The sequence below is a fragment of the Notamacropus eugenii genome, chromosome 4 (assembly GCF_028372415.1).
Source record: "Notamacropus eugenii isolate mMacEug1 chromosome 4, mMacEug1.pri_v2, whole genome shotgun sequence".
Taxonomy (NCBI): domain Eukaryota; kingdom Metazoa; phylum Chordata; class Mammalia; order Diprotodontia; family Macropodidae; genus Notamacropus; species Notamacropus eugenii.
In genome coordinates, this window is record NC_092875.1 from 52,229,169 (window position 1) to 52,251,831 (window position 22,663).

Consider the following 22,663-nt stretch of genomic DNA (forward strand, 5'->3'; position numbering starts at 1 on the left):
GGTCACTGGGCTAGGTTCTAGGTTCTGAGTTCTCTGGCAGGCGCTAGGGACGGAATGAACTCTAGGATTGGGGTAGCTGGGTCAGGATCGGCGGGTCTGGCCGAAAGCAACCCACAGGGAGGGGCTTGGAACTCTGTCCCCTCCTCAGTTTGGGCTCAGAGAGGCATGATCAGCTTTCGGATCCCCCGCCCCTCACCAGCCTTTACACAACTATTGGGCCTTCCGGAACCCTACGCCTGATGATTGGCTGATGCAGTTGCCAGTTCTAGTCCCGGGTTTATTAAGGAGAGCTTCGTATTCTGGCGGAGGCTCCGGCGTCCGGGCCAGGAGCTGTTCAGGTAGGAGAGTTTGGAATTCCCGACGGGACTGGAGGGAGGGAGACATGGGGGGATCAGAAGAACCAGGGGTGTGAATGTAGAGGTTGAGGGAGGAGGAGATGGGGGGGGCGGGGAGAGGAGGGGACCTAGGGTTGGAGGTTTGAGGGCGCATGGACTGAGGATCTGGGGCGGGGAGTTGGGGGCGGGGGACCAAAGTGGGGCTGCGCGGGAGAAAACGGGAGTATTGGGGGCGCATGGAGTAGGTGACAGTGGGAATGGGGTTGCAAGTTCAGCCCAGTTCAGGGAGTATTTCCTAGGCAGGTCGTCTTCCCTGGAAGGTTTGAAGAGAAGGGTACGAAGGAGACCCTTGAGGGGAGTGGGCTCTCAAAGATGTTCCAGGAAGGACTGAGTAGCTGGACAGGAGGGGTTTGCTCTATTTTTGTCACTCCCAGTAGGGAGGATGTGATTATCCATCCTTGTGACTAGACCCGGAGCGTGTGTGGGTGCGTAGTCGGGGTGGTGGTGTTGGTGGTGGTGAGGGAAGTTGTTAAGGCTTTGTCTTAAGATAAGGAGGGGGCTGACCGGAGTGGGGAATGGCTTGGAAGCCTCTGACCAAGTTTCTACTCCTTCCTCAGGTAAGGATAGGGGCTTACACCTGGAAACCTATATTGCACAGCTTTCTACAGGGGTTGGTACCAGACCTCCTCTGCTTAACCTAGCTGATGCTTGGATATCACCCATCTTTTCCCTCCAGGCCTGGGGAGGGGGGGGTGCCCTAACCTCTCCGGAAGCTGGGGCCTGGGAAGCAGCCCCAGGGGCCCTGAGAGACAATGGGCAGGCGGATGAAGCCGCCTAGCCAGGAAGGAAGAATCTTTGTCCCTTCCGTCCCCTCCCACTCCTAGGGATAGTGAGGGAGCTCTAGGGGGGGGCTTGGAACATCAATCCCTGAATTGGGTGGGGCCTCATTGGGGTCAGTTCCTACAGACCTATATGCTGGAAGGGAAAAGCTGGGCTCTCTTCCTCTCATCCTCAGGTGGACAGCCTCTATTACCTTTGGGCCTCTCATAATGGGGTCTGGGACGACTACCAAGGTCTTAGGACCAAGGATTTAGAGCTTGAAAAAACAGGCAAAGTCTTCTAGTCTTCTCATGTTCTAGAAGGGGGAAAGGGAAACTTAGTAGGGAGAATATTTGCCTCAAAGTATTCAAAATTGCAGATAGGAGATAGAAGTCCGTAGATGCAGACCCCTACCACCCTCATTGGAAAGAATGCGCTCTTCAAATCCTAGTTCTTTCCGCCATTTATCCAAGGTTGCACAACTAGTAAATAATTTTGCTTCGAGTCTCAGTCTCTTTATCTGTAAAATGGGGATAATAATACCTACACTACTTAACTCTCAGGGTTGTTGGAAGGAAAGCACTTTGTAAAACCTTAGTAATGTGCGCTATTATAATTCATCCCCTCACCAACGGTTAAGGCCTTTCTTTCTCCTTCCCCCTCCCCAACTTGTCACCCAGTGATAACTGCAGTGCAGGATCCCAAAATAGCTGGCAGGGCCCTAGGAGTCATGATGGGCTAATGAGGGGCTCTTAGGCAGACGCATCCAGCTTCCTTGACAACCTAGGGCAGGGGGTAGGCGGGTGAAGCAAGGGAGGCTGTTTACTAAAATCAGGGCTTGGATCACACTATGATACAGACACATACATGGATATGCTCCATAAAGTGATGGGGCGGGGAGGTGGGTGGTATCACATGACACTGATAGGCTGTGGTGGTGGTGATGGGGAGAGAGGGCTGTGTTCTTCACACATACATCACTGAGTTCACAGACTCCTAGAATCTCAAACCTGGGTGGGATGCAGAGGCCTTAATGATCCTGTAACCTCTACTTGGAGAATTCTGGTTTACTGTTAGAGACAGCCTGTTCTATTGAAAGGGGCTGGCTCTGAGAGCCAGGGTCCGAATCAGGCCCTGAATTCTTTCCTCCTCCCCTCCAAACCCCAAATAGACAGCCCCTGAGCTGTTACTGCTACAGACTGATCAGCTCCAAGTATTTTTGGGCCTGTTTCCTCTGGCCTTTGGCATCTTGGCTTTGCTGAGCCTGAGCCATCACCACTGGGGGGCAGGGGAGCAGGGGGAAGGGTCACTTGCTCCAGCTAGATGAAGGAATCAGGGAGGCTGGAATGGACAGACTCCTGACTGGAGGCAAAGTGAATGAGGTCAGAGAATTAATTTGTCCAAATCAAGTGACATTTATTATGAATCTGTTTATACCTAGGGCCCTGGACTGGGGATACAAGAACCTACGTTTATATAGGTTTACAAAGCATTACATATTATAACCCAGACCCTAATCCCAAGGAGCTTCCAACATGACATCTAAGTAGGGAGGAACAAGGAAACAAATAATTCTGCTACTAGGGACTGAGAAGTGTAGAGGAGAGAGGTGAAGGCACCATGCTGAGAATCATCCAAGAGGTACATTCTTTCCTGCAGCTGGGCCAGAGAACGCTTCATGCAGTAGTTGGCACCAGATTTGGCCCAGGTGAGGGTGGAGCTTACAGGGTGTGGGGGAGGATGGCCCTTGGGAGACCCAGCATCAGCATCCATCTCTTGGGTCTAGAGCCCTCCCCTCCTTCCCTCTTGGTGCCTGCCTGTCCAGCTTTAGGGAGCTGGCATGCTTCCAGATGAGACTGGAATGCCAGAACTATGTATCACTAGCTTGGACAGAGGAGTCTCAGATCCCTGTTTTTTCTACTGGCCCCAGCATTCCTGATCTGCCCCTGGCGAGGGAGGGTGGACTGGGTCCCAAAGACTGCCTTCTTGACCCTGTGACTGTTTTGGCTGCTTAGAGAGTTCAGGCTGCTGTTGCAAACAGATGTTCCAGCACCCTTGGCTTTGTACTGTGTGCTCAGCTGTTCCTTTTGGCCTCCTCCCTGATTCTGGGCAATGAAGTCACTTCTCCCATTTCCAGGATGTTACACTTACACATTGTTTCAGCTGGGAGGGCAGGGAGAGGCCAACTTCCTTGTGTACAGATAGGGAAAGTGGGGTCCAGAAAAAAAGGAGGGACTCCCCTAAGGCCAGTGCTGCAGTCAGGACTGGAACCCAGTTTCCTTGGGTCCCAGGCTGTCTTTTCTTCCCTCTTGTCTGCTGAACATAAGTGCCCTTGAAGGTTAGGTCTCTTGGGAACCCAAAGCTTGGGTGTTCTCTGCCTCCAGCCTTCCTCCCCTCCCCTCATGCTTGCCTGGATGCCTCATAATGACTCATTTGTAGAAAATGTCCTTAGACCTTTCATCCTAGAATCATGAGATTTTAGAACTGGGAGGGATCTTGGATGCTGTCTGGCCCAGACCCCTTCCCGCATTTTACAGAGAAGGGAGTTGATCTACCTAAGGTTATAGAACTTTTAAGCATCTTATGGGCAATATAAATATGACTTGCTTTTAGAAGTGTGGATAAATGTGGTGACCAATTATTTCTCAGTCACACAATCACAGGGAAGGAGAGAATAGGTATTTAGATAGTGCGTGTTATGTGGCAGGCATGGTGCTATGCCTTACAAAAACGATTTCATTTGATCTCATAGGCACACGGGTGGCCTGTTTCCCTGGGATCCTCTATAGAAGCTCTGAGTCTGGTCTCATCTTCCTCGGACCCGAGAGGCCAGTATCCCCTTTTTGGTCGTGTCATCCCCCTCCTGCCAGAGAAGGTGATCTTCTTTCAGATATCCAAAGTGTCCTCTCTCTGTTCACCTCCTTGTTGCTTCTTATCAGAACAACTGACTCCTCTGAACTTTCTGGTCTCCTACCCAAAGATGTTCAATCTGTCCTGCCATAATGGGAAGGAAGGGTTCCTGTTTCAATTACTACATCTCTTAAACACTTCTCTCACATCATTATGTAGTACAGTCTTAGGTTTTTGAAGTTGGGAGGGACCTTAGAGGTCATGTAGTCCAACCCTCTTTATAGAGAAACCTGAGGAGGGAGAGTAGGTGTGGACACATCAAGATGATATCCTGCAGGGTCCTTGGAATCAAGGCAGAGGCATGATTTGAACCAGGTCTTCTGACTCCAAATCGAGGTGTTTTCTCCTTCTGTACCATGTAATTGACAGTACAAGCATTATGGTTCCTACTTTTCAGAGAAAATTGAAGCTCAAAGTGATTAAGGGGTTTGTCCTTTAGGTAAAAGGCAAGAAACTGTCAAGTCTGAACTTGAACACGCATCTCCCAACTCTTAGGACCAGAACTGTTCTTCCTAGGTAGGCTGCTGGTGGTGCAGTGGACAGAGGTGTTGGGCCTGGAGTCAGGAAGACCTGAGTTTAAATCTAGCCTCAGACACTTACTAGCTCTGTGACCTTGGGCAAGTCACTTAAACTCTGTGCCTCAGTTTCTTCAACTGTAAAATGGGGATGATATTAGCACCTGCTTCCCAGGGTTGTTGTGGGGACTGAATGAGATATTTGTTAAAACAAACAAACAAGCATAAAGCCCCCCAAAAACCACTTCAGATAGTGCCTGGGATAGAGGAGGAACTTTTATACCTCCCTTCCCCCTAAAATACCATGCTATCTCCAAAACAGATCGAATGTTCAAGCATGGTTATAGGATCCAGTTTTCTACCTGTGCCTTTCTATCATCTTGGTTCCTGGGTCCCTAATGGTGACATAAGTCCTCAGCAGTAATGGTGTTAATAATAATAATTGGGATGGAGGAAGAGGATCTTGGTTTGGACCTGTGATGTCATCAGCATAGGGGATTCCTGGTATGGAAAGTCCCTCCACCCATACAAATCTACAGCTCTTCTGTAACTTAATCTTAGAGAGTTTCCTGAGAAACTTTCTGAGAGTTTTAACTCATAAAGAGTTTAAGTGACTTACCCATGATCACACAGCTAGTAAATGTCAGACTTGAAACCGAGGTCTTCCTGACTCTAAGGCTGACTATTAGACCATGCTGCATCTCAACCTTTTTATTTTTGAACGAATCTGTGATTTAGAAACTGTCTACCAATACAGATTGACACTTGCTTTGTAGCTTGTGTGCCTGGGCATTGAGAAGTTAAGTAATTTGCCAAGAGTCATTTAGAATAATAATTTTTAAAAAAGGGGTAGCCATGGTATATAGGTATGGGTGCTGCATCTGGTTGCTGAGGTTTGGATTCAGGCTCTGTTGCTTGTTAACTGTATGACTCTGGGTAAGTCTTTTCCCCCTTCTGGACCTCAGTTTCTACATACGTAAAATGAAAGAGTTGAACCCAATGGTTGCCAAGATCCCTTTGAACCTCAGATCCCATGATAGCTCCCATTTCCATATGATTTTGGAGTGAGCAAAGTGTTTTCTTTACAATAACCTTGTATAATAGGTCCACTCCACTTCATAGAGAAGGAAACTGGAAGTTTCCTTCCTTTAGCTAGGTAGTTCCAGAGGTAGGAATTGAACCTGGGTCTCCTGACTCAAGTCACATGTTCTTGCTGCAATGACCAAAGACCCAGTGTGGGGTGCATGTTCTGAATGAGCTCTAACTATGTATGCTTCCTGGAGGTATCATGTTGTAGTTATACCTGGAGGCCCCTCTATCCACTCAGTTTACAACCTGTTTCCAGCTTACCTTTCTAGCCCCCTTATATATTCCCCCTTCAGGGGCTCTGTGGTCCCTCCAGATCCACCTTCTGGCTAGTTCTCGAACATGGTTCTCCATCTCCTCTCTCCAAGCATTTGTACAGGCTGGTCCTTTGTCTAGAGCACATTTCCCTTTTCATCTCTGACTCTCAGAGTCCTTTGTTTCCTTCAGAGCTCAGATCAGGCTCCCCTGCCCCCCACAACATGAGACTTCTCCTCATCTTCCCAGCTGCTACAGCCTCCCCAGTCCCCATTACCATATATTTACTTCACTGACATTTCGTACATACTCTTATATACATATGTTGCTTCCCCTGCCAAGGAATATAAGCTTTTTGAAGGCATAGACTATTGCATTTCTCTCCTTGTATGTCTAGCACCTGGCATAGAGAGCTTCATAAATGCTTGTTGATTGATTTCAAGGATCCTGTTGGGGATAATCCTCATGCCAGCTTGTTTCTCCTCTTCTTCGATGTTGAGAGAAGGGATCTGGAGAAGCCCCATCAGTATATCCTTCTAAATCTCCCCCTACTCTGCCCCATCAGAAGGTAGGTCACCATGTCCTAGAGGCAGCCAGGTGAGTAGAAAAGGGAACATGGAAACTCTCTGCTTGTACTTCCTCCAGAGAGCCATAGACTTGGGGTATGAACTCTCAAACAAAAGGGAAAGAGTACCTTTGATAGGGGTTGGGTGGGCAATAGGGTGCTCCCTTTAGTCTGGCTTCTCATTGTTTTTGGTTTTGGTCTTTAGGGGTCTTGGTACTCCATGGGGAATCACCATTTGTAATAGAATTGGAGTTACTGGAACATAGAATGTCAGAGCTGGGTGGGACCTTATAATGTTGCAAGTCGGAGTTGGGAGGGATCTCAGAGATGATCTCATCCAGGAATTCCAAGGGGCTTGTGAACTTGGATGAAGAAAAGAAATCATATTTTTATTTTTACTCATCTCTAACTGAAATTTATCATTCCCTTCAATTATGAGCATAGGTAACAAAATACGATTCTGAGAAGGGGTCCACAGGTTTTACCACACTGACAAAGGGGACTGTGTCACAGAAAGGTTAAGGACTCTCAAACTAGTTCAACCTTTTCATTTTACAGAGGAACAAAATGAACTTTAAACAGGTTAAATGATGTCCTCAAAGGCACACAGTTAGTAAGTAAGTGATTCAGAGCTGGCATGTGAACTGAGGTCTTCTTGAATCTAAATCAAGGTTCTTTTCACCTTCCCTTTGCCACCTGCAGAATAGTGCTTTAGGCCAAAAGGCCCTTGGTCATGGAGGGCTGGGGAAGGGGCCCACTGAAGTCCCTAGAGTTTCAGGGGAGAGGGCAGATTGGGCAGGATCAGGGTTAAACATTTTGTAAACTTGCTGGCCTAGGCTAATACCTTTTTGCCTGCTTGTCCACAGACAATGGCCAAGTTTGCTATGAACCAGAACCTGCCAGGTGAGAGGAATTCGGGGCAGAGAATACTTGTGTCTCTTCCCAAGGGGCTAAAGTGGGTGGGCTGGTGAAAAGGGTAAGGGAATTCAAGCTGTCCGGGCCACTTCCTTTCTGTAACCAGGAAGGGGAATTGGTGGGAAGGTGGTGATTCTGATATCCCAGCAGGGCATCCCTTTTACTGTCTTGGATATGAGTGATCTCTGGGTTCCCCCTCCCCCTGGCCTTTCAGTTTGCTCCCCAAGTACTTGAGGTCTGACCCCATGTCACTTTTTTGGTCTCTAGCCCTGATTGTTGCTAGTTCTGAACCATGTATCTCTTCCCTCCAGACCTGGGTGGCCCCTTTCTATACAGGGACCAGGATGGTGGGGCTCGAAGTCCATATTCAGTGGAGACTCCTTATGGCTTCCAGTTGGACCTGGACTTCCTGAAGTATGTGGAGGATATAGAAAGTGGGCAAGGCCTCCGTAACAGAGCCCCACTGCCCACCCGTCGACCCCGGGGACCCAGACCTTCTGGCCCCCGAAGTCCCCGTAGCCCAGGACCCTGGACTTCCACAGAGTCTTTAGCCAGTGAGGATGGACGGGGGTCATCTCAGGGCCTGGGGGAATCTGGGGCAGCCTTGTCCCTCACCCCAGCACCTCCCCTTAGTCTTGGCCTCCTGCCACCAACATCACCCAGAACAGTCTTAGGGAGAAACCCCAGAGTGGAGAAGACACTGCTGGAGACGAGTCGGCGGCTGGCACAGGAACAGGAGCAGGCACCTATTGGCACTGGACTTGGCCCTGGTCTGGGCTGGAAGAGCCCACTGAGTTCTGGCCGCAGCAGCCCTGCCCCAGCTGCCAGTCCGGCCCAGCTACAGCATGTCCGGGAGCAGATGGCAGCTGCACTGCGGCGACTTCGAGAGCTGGAGGGCCAGGTGAGGTCACTTCCTGCTCTGCAGCAGCAGTTGCGTACCTTACGTGAGGAGAGGGCTCAACTGATCCAGGCAGGGCACCAGCTAGGCCCTGAACCTGAGATCGAGCTGGAGCCAGACTCTGTGGCTCGGCCTGGGAAACTGGCTGAGTTACGCCGGCTGACCGAAAGACTAGCCACATCAGAGAGGGGGAACAAGGCCCGAGCTCAGGCCCAAGGGTCTTCCTGTGAGACAGGCATGTTAGCAGTGCCCGAGACCCGGGAAGTTGGCACATTAATGGCACTCGAGATGCAGGAGGTGGGTGTGTTGGCAGCATCAGAGACCTGTGAGGCAGGCATACTGGCAATACCCAAGACTTGTGAAGAGGGCATGGTGGCAGTGCCTGACACCTGTGAGGCAGCCACATGGGTGACAGAGGAGCTTTTGGGAGTGCCAGATGCAGCTGAACGGGAACTAGAGATGCTGAAGAACAGTCTGGAACACCAGCGTGGGTTGAGTGCCTTCCTGCAGGGGCGACTTCAGGAGCTAGAGACTGTTCAGCTACTGAAGGAAGAGAAGGCAGCATTGCGGTTACAACAACAAGAGGCTGCCACCCAGACCCCCACCCACCTGGGGCAGGAGGCTATGGCTGACAAGTGCACACAGGCTGAGCTGGGGTCCCTGGAGTTGAGCCTTGGAGAGGCTGCCCCAATGGGGCATGAGATCCCATGTCCAGAGCCAGCTCAGCAGAGCAAGGTCACAGCCCAAGCTGGTAGGTTTGGCTTACCCCCTCGCCTTCCATGCCACCTGGCTGTGGGTATGCCTGAGGGTGGTGCCCACTCCAACAAGCACACTTTGTCCATAGGTACCCTCAGATCCATCATGAAGAAGCGGGATGGAGTAGCAGAGCCCAGCTCTGGCCCTAAGAGCTTGCAATTTGTGGGCGTCCTCAATGGAGAGTGAGACTCTGGAACCCAATTCCCTCCTCCTGGGTTCTGGGTTCTCTCTTGGTCCAACGTAAAGAGTATTGGATTTGAAATCAGAAGCCAGCTTTTCCTGTCTGGCTCTTCCACTCGCTAGTGGTGTGACCTTGGAAAAGTCACTTTGGCTTTAGCTTCCTCATCTACAAAAGAGGAGGCTGGGACTAGAGAATCTCAAAGGTCCCTTCAAGTCTAAATCCTGATACAGTGCCTGACTTTCTCTAGCTTAGACCCCATTCTTTCCCTGGTTCTGGGCTATAGCTTTCTTCCATGATTCAAACAGCATGGGTTTCCTTGGATAGAAGTGGTTTCCTCCTCACTAGAGAATGGGTGCTCACTGGTCAGGAGGGTTAGGCAGTGGAGATGCCAGTCCAGAAACACCTCATAGGGCATGCCTGGAGATTACATTCAGTTCTGAGATTCTAGGCTCCTGTTGGGCACTTGGTTCTTCTGCTCTTTGACTTCCCTCACCCACAAGCTCTTCTCCCATCAGGTATGAGAGTTCTTCATCCAGTGAAGAGGAAGAGGCCAGTGATGGTGACAGTGACTCAGAGCCAGGGGACCCTGAGGGCTCCTCCAATGACAGCTCAGGCTCTGCTGGTCACTCCCCACCTCACTCCCCAGTGAGCAGTTCATCTGGTGTCCAGGACCAGTCAGAGCCTGGACATGATGCCCCTGACAGCCGGGAGAAGTGAGTAGGGGTGAAGGGAAGAGTAAGTCAGTTTTGTTCTGTCTCTGGGAGGGTCTCCATCCTATCCAAAGTCTTGCTCTGACCCCTTTCCACCCTTTGAAGAGTCTCTTGCCCTGTGCCTTAGGGCCCCATTGTCTACCTTGCTTCAGGTTTGAGCTGAGTCCCCGCCTGAAGGAAGCCTGCCTGGTGCTCCAGAAACAGCTGAGCCAGCCCAGGTGCAGCCGGGACCGGGAAGGGGTAAGTGCTCAGTCCCCCAGGACCCCTCCCATCAAGGCTCTGAGCAGGTAAGCAGGGCCATGGGCACAATTTCCTGTCATTCTCTGCTTTTCCATCTCTCTTCACAGGCTGCTTGCATTTCACGCCTGGTGCAACAGGAATGGTTTCGTGTGTCCAGCCAGAAGCAGTCCCGCCCTGGTCCTGTGGCAGCCCTCCTGGCAACTCTAAATGCACAGTCGCCAACCTTGCTGGCCCACGTGGTCAACCTGGCTGATGGTAACGGCAACTCGGCCCTGCACTACAGTGTCTCCCATTCCAATTTTGACATTGTACGCCTACTGCTGGATACTGGTCAGTGGGGCCTGGGGCCTGGGCTGAGGCATAGAGAGCAGGGCTGAGAGCTAGTCAGTGGGCTCTGAAAGTCCAGATCTAGCTGGAAGTTGTTAGGGGTTTCCACTGAGTATGTACTTTGAACCTAAACATCCTGGTTCCTGTGGGCAAAGGAGTCTAAGGGCAGAGACACATGGTTCAGGAGTCAGGGCCAGAGATATGGCTAGGTCTGGTCAGGGGAGCAGAGAGCTGGGATTTACCACAACTGTCACTGCTTTTCCTGTGGGGGCTTCATTTCATCAACCAGTCTTCTTTGAATAGCCATTTGTGATGTGGAAGAAGAGATTCCTTTCTGCCATTTGGAAATTCACATCCCTGGGAATGGGAGATGGGATCTGTATAAGAGTATAGAATCCAGTGCTAGAATACGTGTTATGATTCAGACTCAGGGCTTCAGGAATTCCCAAGGAGGGGGATCCATGAGGGTTGCTGGATTAGTCAGAGCTTAAGAGTTCCTGGGTGAATCAGATTCCCAGAGCCAGAAAGGAACTTTGGAGCTCTAGTGTGATCCCATTCCCCAAACAAGAGTTCTCTTTGCAGTCTCCCCAAAAAGGAGCCCTTCACCTCTGCTTAAATAATTCCAGGGACAGGGAGCTCACTACCTAGAAGAATCATAGAATTTGGAAAATGGAAAGGGGCATTCAATTCAATAATTCAATTCAACCAGGACTAATTAACTATTTACTATGTCAGCTATTGTTCTAGTTGCTAAAGATATAAGGACAAAAATGAAATCGTCTCTGCTGTCAAAGAGTTTACATTGCATTGGTGGGAAACAACATGTATCAAGAAAATTAAATATGAAATTTATGTCAAGTTAATTTCTGGGGGCAGGCATTGGGAAATGAAGGAACGAGGATAGATTTCATTTATGAGGTGACATGTGAACTGAACTTTGAAGGAAGCTGGAGATTTTGAAATCAGGAGGTGAAGAAGGAGGAGGCTAGAGATGGAATGAGTGTTGGGGGAACTACTAAGAGGCTAGTGTGACTGGGTTGTAGTGTGCAATAGGCCTAGAAAGGTGGGCTGGAGCCAGACTCAAAAAAACTTTAGGAGCCAAATAGATTTTAGATGCCACTGAAATCCAGCTGAGACAGCTAAGTGGTGCCTTGGTGCACAGAGGGCTGGACCTGAAGATAGGGAGACTCATTTTCCTAAGTTCAAATCTGACCTCAGACCCTTACTAGCTGTGTGACCCTGGCAAGGCACTTAATCCTGTTTGCCTTGGTTTCCTCATCTCTAAAATGAATGGGAAAAGGAAATGGCAAACCACTCCAGAATAGTAATGATGAGTTGGGCATGATGGAAAAACAACTGAACAACTGAAAATCCACCTAAGCCTCACAGATGTGAGAGCCAAAATCTGAACTAGGGTCTTCTGGCACCAAATTCAGTGCTTTCCCCTTTATATCTCTATGGATGTTAGGTATTTGATGTTGATTGTTTCATTGTGGGATGACTCTGTTAGGAAGCCCTTCCTTCTATTAAGCTAGACTCTGGCTGTGTAACTGCCACCCGGTTTTACCCTTGGTTCTGCAATCTGGGGCCATGCAGGATAAGGCATGCCTCTTCCATATGACAGTCCTTCAGAGATTGGAAGAAAGCATGAATCTGAGGCTATCTGGTTAACCTTTACTGGTGAGATACAAGGCATCCTCATCTAAGTCAGGTTACCTTTCTTGGGCTTCATGGACTGAAGGGATGGACTAGGGAGTGGAACAAAACCCCATGCTGTTATTGGGATTTAGTGAACACATCTCCTTTGAACCCCTGTCTAGCACTGTAGGATCACACTGTCCTCTCTTCCCCTAGATGGGAAAGAGCTCATTCTTTTAGTTTGTCCCCATCTCTAACCCCCCAGGACTCCATCCAGCCCTTTCCCCAACTCCCTTTGTTCCCCTCCCCGTTGGAGGGCAGGACCAGATCCACAGCAGTGCCTATTCAGGTTACCTTGTCCAATCCCAGCCTCCCCTATGTAGACAGATGGAAGATACTAAGACCCAGAGGGGTCAGCGTGTCAAAGCTAGATTTACAAGCCAGGTTTGTGAGATGCCTGTCCAAGTGCTTGTTCTATTATTTCATGCTACCTCCTTCCCACAGTCAGAACCTCAGAGTTAGGTGAGACCTCAGAGGGCATCTGGCCCACCTTTCCCCAATTTCTGTATTTTACAGATGAGGACACTGAGGCTGAGAAGAGGGGAAGGACCTGGCCATGTCAAAGAATTTAAGAGTTGGAGGGGGCCTCAGTGAGCATCTAACCCAACCTTGAATCAAAAGAAATTCCCCACTATAACATATACTATATGTTATATAATAGTTATCTATTTTCCTTTCGAAGGCCTCCAATGAAAGGAAACCTACCACCTCTAGAGGCAGCCCATCCCCCTGTTGGACAGCTCTAATCCTTAGGAAGTTTTTCCTGACTTCAGACCTAAATTTGCTTCCTTGAGACTTCCACCCATTGTTCTTGGTGCAGACTTTTGGGGCCAAACAGAACAAAACTAATCCCTTTTCTACACAACAGTCCTTTGGTTACTTGAAAACAGCCACCATGACCTCCTGAGCCTTCTTTCCTTCAGAACAAACATACCCAGCTTCTTTGATGGATCCTCATCCATCTTGATTGCCTTCCTCTAGGCATTTCAGTTTTAGACTGTGGCTCTTAGACTGTGGTGGAGAACAGAAGCTCCAGATAAGGTTTGATGAAGGCAGAGGACGATGGGACAATCATGTGATTACCGCAAGAAGTTAGGTCCCTCAGTGCAGGCCAAGATGGTGTAAACTTTTCTGGTTGAAATATTACACTGCTGATTCATATTGTGTCTGCAGCTCTCCATTGTTGTTCTGCCAATTCACAACTGACTCTTCATGACCCCATTTGGGGTTTTCTTGGCAAAGATGCTACAGTGGTTTGCCACTTTCTTCTCCAGCTCATTTTAAGGAAACTGAGGCAAATAACATTAAGTGTCTTGCCTAGGGTCACACAGCTAGTTTCTGAGGCTAGATTTGAACCCAGATCTTCCTGACTCCAGGCCTGGTGCTCTCCCTGTTGTACCACCTAGCTGCCCCTGAGGTCCTCTACACCAATCTTCTTTCAAAACAACCATTGTCTATCCATGCCTCTCACCTTCTGCCCTTCTGAAATTGATTGTTTTTGTACCTAAGGTTAGAACTTTACATTTATCCCTATGGAATTTCATCTTACTAGATTTAGTCCAAGTGTTTTAGCCTCTCAAAAGTCTTTTACATCTCGACTCTATCATCCAGTGTGTTAATGTTTTTTGTCATCTACAAACTCGATGAGCATGCCCCCATGTCTTTATCTACATCACTGATAAAAATGTTAAATAGTAGAGGGCCAAGGAAGAATCCCAAGAAGGCCTCCTAAAATGCTGACATTGATATAAGGACCCTTTGAGTTCAGCCATCCAACCAGTTCTGAGTCCACTGGACTGTATTATCATCTAATCTATATCTTTCTATCTTCTTTACTTTATCAAGTGTGGCTGAAATCTAGACAAAGTATACTCACAATATCTTCATCTACTAGTTTAATGATTCTGTAAAACAAAAAAGGGCAGCTAGGTGGCGCAGGGAGACAATGCCAGGCCTTGAGTCAGGAAGGCTTCCTGAGTTCAACTCGTCTCAGACAGACACTCACTAGCCGTGTGACCCTGAGTAAATCACTTAACCCTGTTTGCCTCAATTTCCTCATCTGTAAAACGAACTGGAGAAGAAAATCGAAAACCATTCTAGTATCTTTGCCAAGAAAACAATGGGGTCACAAAGAGTCAACGATTGAACAACAAACAGCAACAAAAAAGAAAACAAGACCAGCCAGGCTATGATGAAACCACTATGCTGGCTCTTTGTAATCACTGCTTCCCTTTCTAAATGTCTGGCAACCATGTCTTTAATGATCCATTCTAGATTTTCCCAGGAATATGAGTGAAGCAAACTGGCCTATGGTTTGTAGATTCTGTTGTCTTCTGTGATAATTGGGACAGTATTTGCCCTTTTCTCGTCTTGTTTACCTCTCCCATTTTCCATTCTCTCTTCAAGACAGTGGCTCAACCATCACATCTGCCCATTTTTACAGAACCCAAGGATGCAGTTCTTCAGGGCCAGGTGACTTGGCACTTAGGTGCCCTCTTATTAGCTTCTTACTTATCCTGTATCACAACTCCCTGTTAGTCATTTTTTGTTCTGCTATTTCCAGTTAAACCCAGGTCTCCTAATTCTCAATCCATTGCTCTGTTGAGTTTTTATTCGGCCCCATCTCTCCATCTCTGTACTATCCCTTTCTCAGTGATGAGGTCAGTTTTGAACTCCAGCCCTCCAGGTAGAATATGATGAAGTGCCCTTCATTCTGTGCTCCTGCAATGGCATCTCTAGGTTAACTTGAGGAGGTTAAGGCAGACAATGGAGACAATGTACTAAAGTGGGAAGTAATAGATATGGAGTCAGAAGAACTGGGCTTTAGTCACGAATCAGCTGCTTAGGGTCAAAGCTGACCTCAGACACCAGCTGGTTCAACCTCTTCATTTAGTTGAGTGACTTGGGCCAGATTTTCCTCCTCCCTGTGACTCATTTCTCCAGTCTATAAAATGGGGGAGGGGAGGGTTTGGATTCAAATGCTCATTTAGCTCTAAATTCTATTCTGTGTTTGAATCCTTCTTTAGGCATTTACTAGCTATGGATAAATCACTTACTCCAAGCCCCAGTTTTCTCAGCTGTAAAATGTACATGACAAAACACACATTGCCTACCTTTGAAGAAATCACTTTGTAAACCTTAAGGCATGGTGGGAATGAGAGTTATTTACAGAATCTCTTGTCATCATCCATACCTTCCCATTCTAGATCATAACCTGTAGAGGGTGCAACCCATGCGCTGATCCTTGTCCTTGCCAGGAGATGAGCCAGCTCTCCTAAGGTCTGCTGAGAGAGGAAACTCCTCTTCTTCCAAGGCTCTTATGGCTGTGAATTGCAGTCCCTAGGGAGGTGTCTGCTGAGCAGTTTGCCCAGTGAGGCCCTGAGACTAGAACCCTTCTCAATGGTACTGGTACTAATATACTGGGAACTCTCCCTGGTGCTGACACAGTCTACTGCCAATAATTGTGCCTTACCTATGTAATTGTTCCCATAACCTCTGCTCTTCCACTGACCCCTTGCCTCTCTTAGAATTAATTCACAGATTCATGCAATTAACAAAAATTGATTGTACTTAATATTTTCAAATCATGGTGCTGGGCAACAGGGATACAGAGATAAAAAATGACATGGTCATTGGTGTCAAAGAGCTTCCATTCTGCTAGGCAGCATGGGCTTTAAGGGACCTAAAACTTTTTGCTTGTTTTGTTTTCAGTTTGCAAATCTGAGCTTAAACATCAAATAACCTGGATTTCCACATACATAGGATAATAGAAAAAGGATTGTACAGGAAATTGCAGATCTGTTATGTATAGTTTACATTTCTTTTGAAATGTAGAATGAATTCTACCTATAGCTTTCAAAGCTGTCCTGCTTGTCTTTTCCCCCGTTTCTTCCTCCTGTTCTTTTTTCTGCATAGTAGCCCTAAATCTCAGAGAACTAGCCTAGGGCCCTAATTTTACAGGTGAGACAACTAAAGCTCAGAGAAAAGAAAGGCCATTGTTTTGATCTTGTTCGGTTTGAGGAATTCACATCATCACCTACTAGATCAATGGTTCTTGCTTTCCTCCTAGTGTGTGATGAAGCTTATATGCTTGTCCAGTTCCAGCCTATGCTATGTGCCCACTCTCTCCCCAGACTGCAAGAGGGTATGAGCAAAGGCACACAGCAAGAAGAATGAGAGGCAAAGAAGTCTAATTGGACTGGGATGTATGGAGTACATGAGAAGACTCATGGTGTTGTGGATAGAGGGCTTGGTGTGGAATCAGTAAGACCTGGATACAAATCTGGCATCTGATGTTTAGTAGTTGCGTGATATGGGCAAGTCATTCTCTGAGCCTCAGTTTCCTCATTCACAGAAGGGAGATGATCATATCTTAAGTATCTTCCACATAGGGTTTGTTTCAAGACTGAGATGAGATAATGTATGTGAAGTGCTATATAAATGCCAGTAATTACATAAAGGGAAGTAACATGAAAAAAGAATGGACAGGTAGGCTGGAGTCATATCTTGGAGGGTCTTTAATGCCAGTGTTAGGAGTTAACATTTTATTTGCTAGACAAGAGAAGTGCAAGAGGAAGATCCAATCAATCAACAGGCCTTTTCATTGCCTCGAATTGTGCTGGGCACTGGAGCTATAGAGACAAAAATGAAACTGTCTTTACCTTCCACAAAGGAATTCAGATCCTGTTATTTAGTGTCTGGTGCCTGGCAAACATGGTGGTAATACTTCAGAAAGGTTAAGCCCTAAAGCTGGTAACCTCTCACCCACATCCATATACTTGATGCATTTTGGACATTTCAGTATTAGAATCCTACTAAACTTAGTCCTGTGGGCCTCTCTTCGAGCTTATGGCAGATTTTCAACTCAGCAAATGTCTATTAAGTGCCTACTAGGTGCAAGGCACTGTGTTCAACATTTGGGGACATAGTCCCTGCTCTCAGGGAGCTTATAATCTATCTGGGGGGTTGCACATACAAGATACAAACAAGCTAAGTATAATACAAATAGAGAAAGTCCAGATAATGTTCCTTGGGAAAAGCTGAGGTGGAAGAGAACACTTCACTGGGAAAGCTTCACAAATGGCACCTGGATTGAGTCTTGAAGAAAGAATTTCAGCAGGCAGAGATGAAGAATAAATAAGCCCTGATGACCTGTGCTGTGTGAACGCAAAGGATGGCAGATGGAGTTTGGGGGAATGGAATATGGACTGTGTGAATGAGAGGAGTAAAGCTGGAATGATCAGCTGAAGCCACAATGAGGTGGTCCTTTCCCTTGCTGGAGCAGACCCCCTCCCTTCAGGCACATCCCCTCTTCTCTAGCAGGTTGGTTCCTCTGTTGTCCCCATTTTAATCTCTCCTGGTATAACTGCCTACTTCGTTGTGGTCCCAGTTTGCCTGATCACACTCTTCTGGGTTTGTTTTTCCCTATCTGTAAAATGAGGGAGTTGAACTACAGCATCTTCTAAGGTTCCTTCCCAGGTCTGTCGGTGAGAAACTAGGTGTCCTGACTCAGGGGGCTTACACCTTTCCCGTAGGTATAAAAGCTGACATTTACAATTCAAGGTTTACAAAGCACTTAAAGAACTTTCTCATTTGTTCATCAGAATAATCCTGTAAAAGCTGCCATCATTCCCATTTTGTAGATGAGGAAATATTGCCCAAGGTCACACAGCTAATAATTGCCTGAAGCAGGATTCAAATTCAGATTTTTCTGGCCTCATGCTACCTAAGCTGCTTACCTCCTTATCCCCACAAAAAGTACACCTCAAAATTAGAAACTTATTTTTTGGTATCTTTTGACAATACTAAAGGGGTCAGAAATTAAGTCTCAATAGCAATTACAACTCAGTGGAAATCTGTTTATTATATTTACATTTTTTTCATGAACATAGGATTTTGACCTTGGAAAAACACCTGGGTGTGTAGGGAGATTCAAGAATTTAGCTTAACTTCATCCCTACTTTCAGCAGCTCCAGGCTTACTGTTTCAGTCTTCTATCCCTCCAAGTGGCTTGTCTACCTCCTCACTATCCAACTCTTCTGAGGCCATCTACACCCCCTTTTATCAGATACCTTCCTGAAAGCACTGCACTTTGGTTGTGTTCACTGAAGATCAGGTGTAGGCCAGATGACAACTTCTGTTGGGGATGTTCTAAGGGGTTTCATGCTTTGGAAGAGACTGGACCAAATGGAGAAGAATTTTCCAACTCCAAGACTCCATAGGTGCCCCTCCTACGTTGAGGGAGGTTCAGGTGGCTCCCAGTGTACTTTAGATTGGAAGCAAGGCCAACCGGTATTTGACACATTGGCCAGGATAGAAATTGGTGAAGCTGAATTACACCTTGAGATATTAGTGACTAGAACAGATTTAGTATTCCAACCCCACAATTTTGCTGGTGGGGAAAATGAGGGTCAAAATGGGGCAATAAGGTTGCATGGTCAGTAGCTGAGCTTGGACTGATGAGACCCACACTTCCAGTCCACTATCTTCAAAGGCTTTGTGAGAGAAGCTGAAAAGGACAGGTAATCAGAGACAAGAACTACGGCATCACCTCCACTTTCTTTCCTCCCTTGCAGGAGTGTGTGAGGTGGATCATCAGAATAGAGCAGGGTACACAGCCCTCATGCTGGCTGCTCTGGCTTCTGTGGATGGAGAGGATGACATGGATGTAATTAGGAGGCTGTTCAGCTTAGGAAATGTCAATGCCAAAGCCAGTCAGGTGAGTCCCCTTCCCTGCCTCTAGGGAAGCCCACAATCTCAATATCCAAGAGATCCAAATGAGTCCACCCAGGCTGCTCTAGGGTGTCCAGTCTAATAGTACTTCTTTATTCTAATTGGGTGACCATCTTTGGCCCTGTCTGATCCCTTCCCCTCTGAGCTGGGATAGGTGCTCCCAGCCCAGACTCTATCCCTGGTTTATTCAGGCAGGACAGACAGCCCTGATGCTGGCAGTGAGCCACGGTCGGCAGGATATGGTGGCTGCCTTGCTAGCTTGTGGGGCTGACGTGAACCTGCAGGATGAAGAAGGCTCCACAGCCCTGATGTGTGCCAGTGAACATGGGCGTGTGGAGATGGTAAAGCTCCTTCTGGCCCAGCCAACCTGTGACCAGGCTGTCTTGGACAACGTGAGGCTGGGGGCCTGCCTGATGGGGGGAGGAATGGGATTCAGAACACCTCCCTCTTCTAACTTGCCCAGAACTCCAGCTCCATTACTCACCTCTTCTCCCTTTCTTCCTGGGATCACTGAGGGCCCCATCATATCATTTCCTCCCTGAGGCTACAATGAATCTAGCCTTAACCTCAAGAGCTGTCAGGTTAGCTTGTCCTGATTCCTTTCCTCCCCAACAAAGGAAGGCACTAGTGCCCTGGCCATAGCCCTAGAAGCCGGACAGGAAGAAGTTGCTGCCCTGCTGTACGCACACTTAAGCTCAGCTAAACCAGGGCCTCTGGTAAGCCCCCTTTTCATGAACCTTACAAAGATTCTTCCAAAGCCCAGTTAGCAACACCCTGCGGAGAAAGGACATGAGGCAGAATTGAGTGTTAAGTATTTTGGGACTTTTATTTGGCAGTATGTGGCAAACTGGAGTAGGAAATCTGAAGTCAGGTGAACTAGTAAAGAAACAGGTGACAAAAAGCTAAGATAGTGACAGTGGAAGGGGCCAACAGCTAATTTAGGGGGAGGATGGTAATATAGGAAGTCAAAATCAATCAACTTTTCCAACGTCAGCCACTAAAATGATGCTCAATTAACTATTTGGGGGTTATTGAGTAAAGGGGATGGTGTTGAATGCACTTGGAAAACATGGGGACTTTAGGCAGTCAGAGCTAGGAACAGGTTCAAAGAGAGACTGAAAACAGAAAAGGCATAATAGAAGAATAAAGATTCTAGCATCATGGATTGAAGCAATTAAAGCCTCTTGAATATGGGCAGAAAACACTTCAATTTTTTTCAGAAGTAACCCTTTCTGTAGGGGGAAGAGATAAATCAGATAGAGTAAAGCTTTTTTCTTTTTTAAAGGGTAAGAGACATCTAAATATATTTGCAAGTAAAGGAGAAGCAGCCAGGGGGAGAGACTGAAGTTAAGAGATCACATCTGGAATGTGGTCCTAAAGAACACGGAGGGAAAAAGACAGGTTTCATATTCAACACCACCTATCACAATAGGCAAGCACTAGGCTAGCAAATGGGTGTGCTGAGGATATAGTGAGGCTGAATAAAAGGATGGACTTTGCGATCCCCTTCAAATCATAACTGTAATCCTATTTTCCAGACACCACCAGCTTCTCCTGATTCTGAAAGCAGCGATACAGACAAGTGTTGTGAGAGCAAACAGGATGATGGGCCTATGTGATTGGCCACATCTCCCTGGTCCCATCCCAGCTAAACAAAATTTGATGCTCTGTTCTCTTTCTACTAACTTCCTGATACAGAACAGCCCTCACCTGTAGGCTCCCAGTTAAGTGTCCCACAAAGCACCTTAAAGTGAAGAGCCTTTATTAACTGGGGGACCAGGCACAACTGAATCCCAAAGTTCTCGAGAATTAGGGATTCAGTCAGAAAATGGGAATGAAGTAGCTCAGGGAAGGGTGAAAGTCACCCAGCAATAACTTTGCTTTCCCCAGTTCCAGGCTTGTAACAGGCTAACAGATTTATAAGAAGAACCCTAAGAATTATCCAGCACTCTTCTCATTCTGTGAACTGCTAGTTTTCCCCAAGTGCTCCATCCAGCCACCATGCCATTTAAAATGGTTTCTCATTCGTAGTTCCTGTCCCAACTCTGTATCAATTCAAAACCCTCCAGCTACTCAGAAAGGGAAAAGAACAGTAGTAGTGCAAAGCAATTTGGGCCTTAGTGACCTGTACTGATGAGTCTTACTGCAATACCTGGTCTCCATTTCCTTACATACTCCTCCTACAATTAAACTTTATAAAGGCAGAGCAAGTTAGCTCTATGGTCCTCACCCCAGCCAACAGCCAGGTCTCAGTGCTGTCCTGTTCTGAGGTAGGATGTTTCCAATCTAAGGAAACAGGAACTTTCCAATAAAATGCTATTATCTGATTACATTTTCTGATTTCTGCTTTTGGGAGAGGTATGTAAGACCCTGACACTAGCTTCTAAAGGATACCCATTTACATCCTCCATGGCTACGTTCTACATCCCATCTTCTCCTTCGATGTCAAGATACCAGGTACCTCCAGGGATAAAAAGGACCTAAATCTACTGATTACCCCCACTTTTAAAATGTCACACTACTCATCATCTTAGACAAAACTCTTTATTTTACACATCCCTTAGCAGTAGCAGTCCTTCCACAACCAGCAGCCTAGAAGCCTCCACCTGAAAATAAAGCCAGTGTAAGGTACTAGGACTTGTAAAAATTCCAGCTCACATCATTTACCATTAACATCCCAACCACCACGAGCCTTTTAATTTTACTTTTTTAGAGCCATCTTTGGGTCTGCCCTACAACCAAGCTTATTTTGAGAGCCCCAGGACCACTTCCCCTCACTACCATCCGAGCCTCTCCCCCTACAACCTTCCCCAGCTCTCCCACACGTTGTCTGTGGGGCTCTGGATAGTCACTTACTTCTCTTTGGGACTCAGTTTCCTCCCCTGTAGCATGAAGGAGCTTGAGGCTGCAGATTAACGGGGAGTTATGAGGACTGGCAGACTTGACCAGTCCTGTTCCTGAAGACAGTTCTGGACCTCAGGCTGCTCCCGGTCCCTCCCCCTCTCTGGTCCTCCGTTCCCTCCTCGGTCAGAAAAAGGGGCTGGGCTCTGGGGCTATTTTGGGGGGGAGGCAGTGCGACGTGAGACCCCGTCCCCACCTCCCCGCTACAAGGGCGGCCCGGCGACACTCACCGGTCGGCCTCACCGCAGCCTCCGGGCCTCCCGTTCCGACTCCAGCAGGGTGAGCACGTCCCCCTCCCGCACGGGGCCCTTCACGTTGCGGATGATGGACCGGCTCGTGTCGTCCATGAACTCCACACGCACCTGCGCAGGGGGCAGAGCGGCGTCAGGGAAGGGGCCGGGGTGAGGGAAGGGGCCGGGGGCACGAGAAGGGGCGCGAGGCCCGGGGCTTACCTGGGTGCACTGGCCCTGAGACCCGGTCCTGCCCAATACCTTGGTGACCTGCGGACAGACGGCGGACAGCGTGAGGCCGAGGCCCCCGCCCGCTCTCCCTCCCTCCCTGCCCAGGCCCTGGAGCGGCTCGGCTTCCCAGGCCCTGGCTGGAACCAGGCAGCCGCCCCTCGTCCTTCGTTCCTCAGCCCCGGGCCCCCGTCGCGGCCTCTGCTGCTCACCCGAGCCAGCTTGATGGGCTGCACGCGGCCGGTGTCCATGATGGCGGCGGCGACACCACAAGGGAGAGAGACGAGAGAAAGTCACGTGTCTCCTGGCGCCTCTTTATAGGCTTTCTCAAGTCCCGCCTCCGGTGCTCGCGAGATTACGGC

At 48.0% G+C, this 22,663-nt stretch overlaps 3 protein-coding genes across 11 annotated transcripts in view; 1 reads left to right on the plus strand and 2 right to left on the minus strand.

Moving 5' to 3' along the window:
* Positions 1–17,515, minus strand: part of HNRNPM (heterogeneous nuclear ribonucleoprotein M) — a 177,337-nt gene extending 159,822 nt beyond the window's left edge. The window contains exon 1 of the mRNA XM_072600937.1: positions 17,510–17,515. The gene's annotated coding sequence lies outside the window, so the exon portion shown is untranslated. The remainder of the gene's footprint in view (positions 1–17,509) is intronic.
* On the plus strand, positions 196–21,269 carry KANK3 (KN motif and ankyrin repeat domains 3). Of its 7 annotated transcripts, none has more exons than XM_072600932.1 (14): positions 197–338; positions 3,907–4,029; positions 6,364–6,488; positions 7,044–7,102; positions 7,352–7,388; positions 7,712–9,049; positions 9,143–9,236; positions 9,751–9,948; positions 10,098–10,185; positions 10,293–10,515; positions 18,786–18,928; positions 19,134–19,334; positions 19,560–19,658; positions 20,481–21,269. In XM_072600932.1, exons 5-14 carry the CDS (start codon positions 7,355–7,357, stop codon positions 20,559–20,561), a joined length of 2,499 nt encoding a protein of 832 aa, XP_072457033.1. In that variant the 5' UTR covers positions 197–338; positions 3,907–4,029; positions 6,364–6,488; positions 7,044–7,102; positions 7,352–7,354; the 3' UTR covers positions 20,562–21,269. The 7 variants fall into 7 exon arrangements, 6 of the variants coding, with proteins under 6 accessions (XP_072457037.1, XP_072457033.1, XP_072457034.1 ...); XM_072600933.1 differs by having other exon boundaries at positions 7,044–7,098; XM_072600930.1 differs by lacking the exon at positions 7,044–7,102.
* Positions 16,710–22,645, minus strand: RPS28 (ribosomal protein S28). 3 transcript variants are annotated; one of them, XR_011965459.1, is made up of 5 exons: positions 22,514–22,645; positions 22,296–22,343; positions 22,074–22,205; positions 21,799–21,847; positions 21,473–21,548 (listed from the first exon to the last, which is right to left on the minus strand). XR_011965459.1 is itself a non-coding variant. In XM_072600957.1 (4 exons), exons 1-3 carry the CDS (start codon positions 22,550–22,552, stop codon positions 22,083–22,085), a joined length of 210 nt encoding a protein of 69 aa, XP_072457058.1. In that variant the 5' UTR covers positions 22,553–22,645; the 3' UTR covers positions 16,710–16,841; positions 22,074–22,082. The 3 variants fall into 3 exon arrangements, 2 of the variants coding, with proteins under 2 accessions (XP_072457058.1, XP_072457056.1); XM_072600957.1 differs by lacking the exons at positions 21,473–21,548; positions 21,799–21,847 and adding an exon at positions 16,710–16,841; XM_072600955.1 differs by lacking the exon at positions 21,799–21,847.
* Positions 22,646–22,663: the final 18 nt, after the last annotated feature.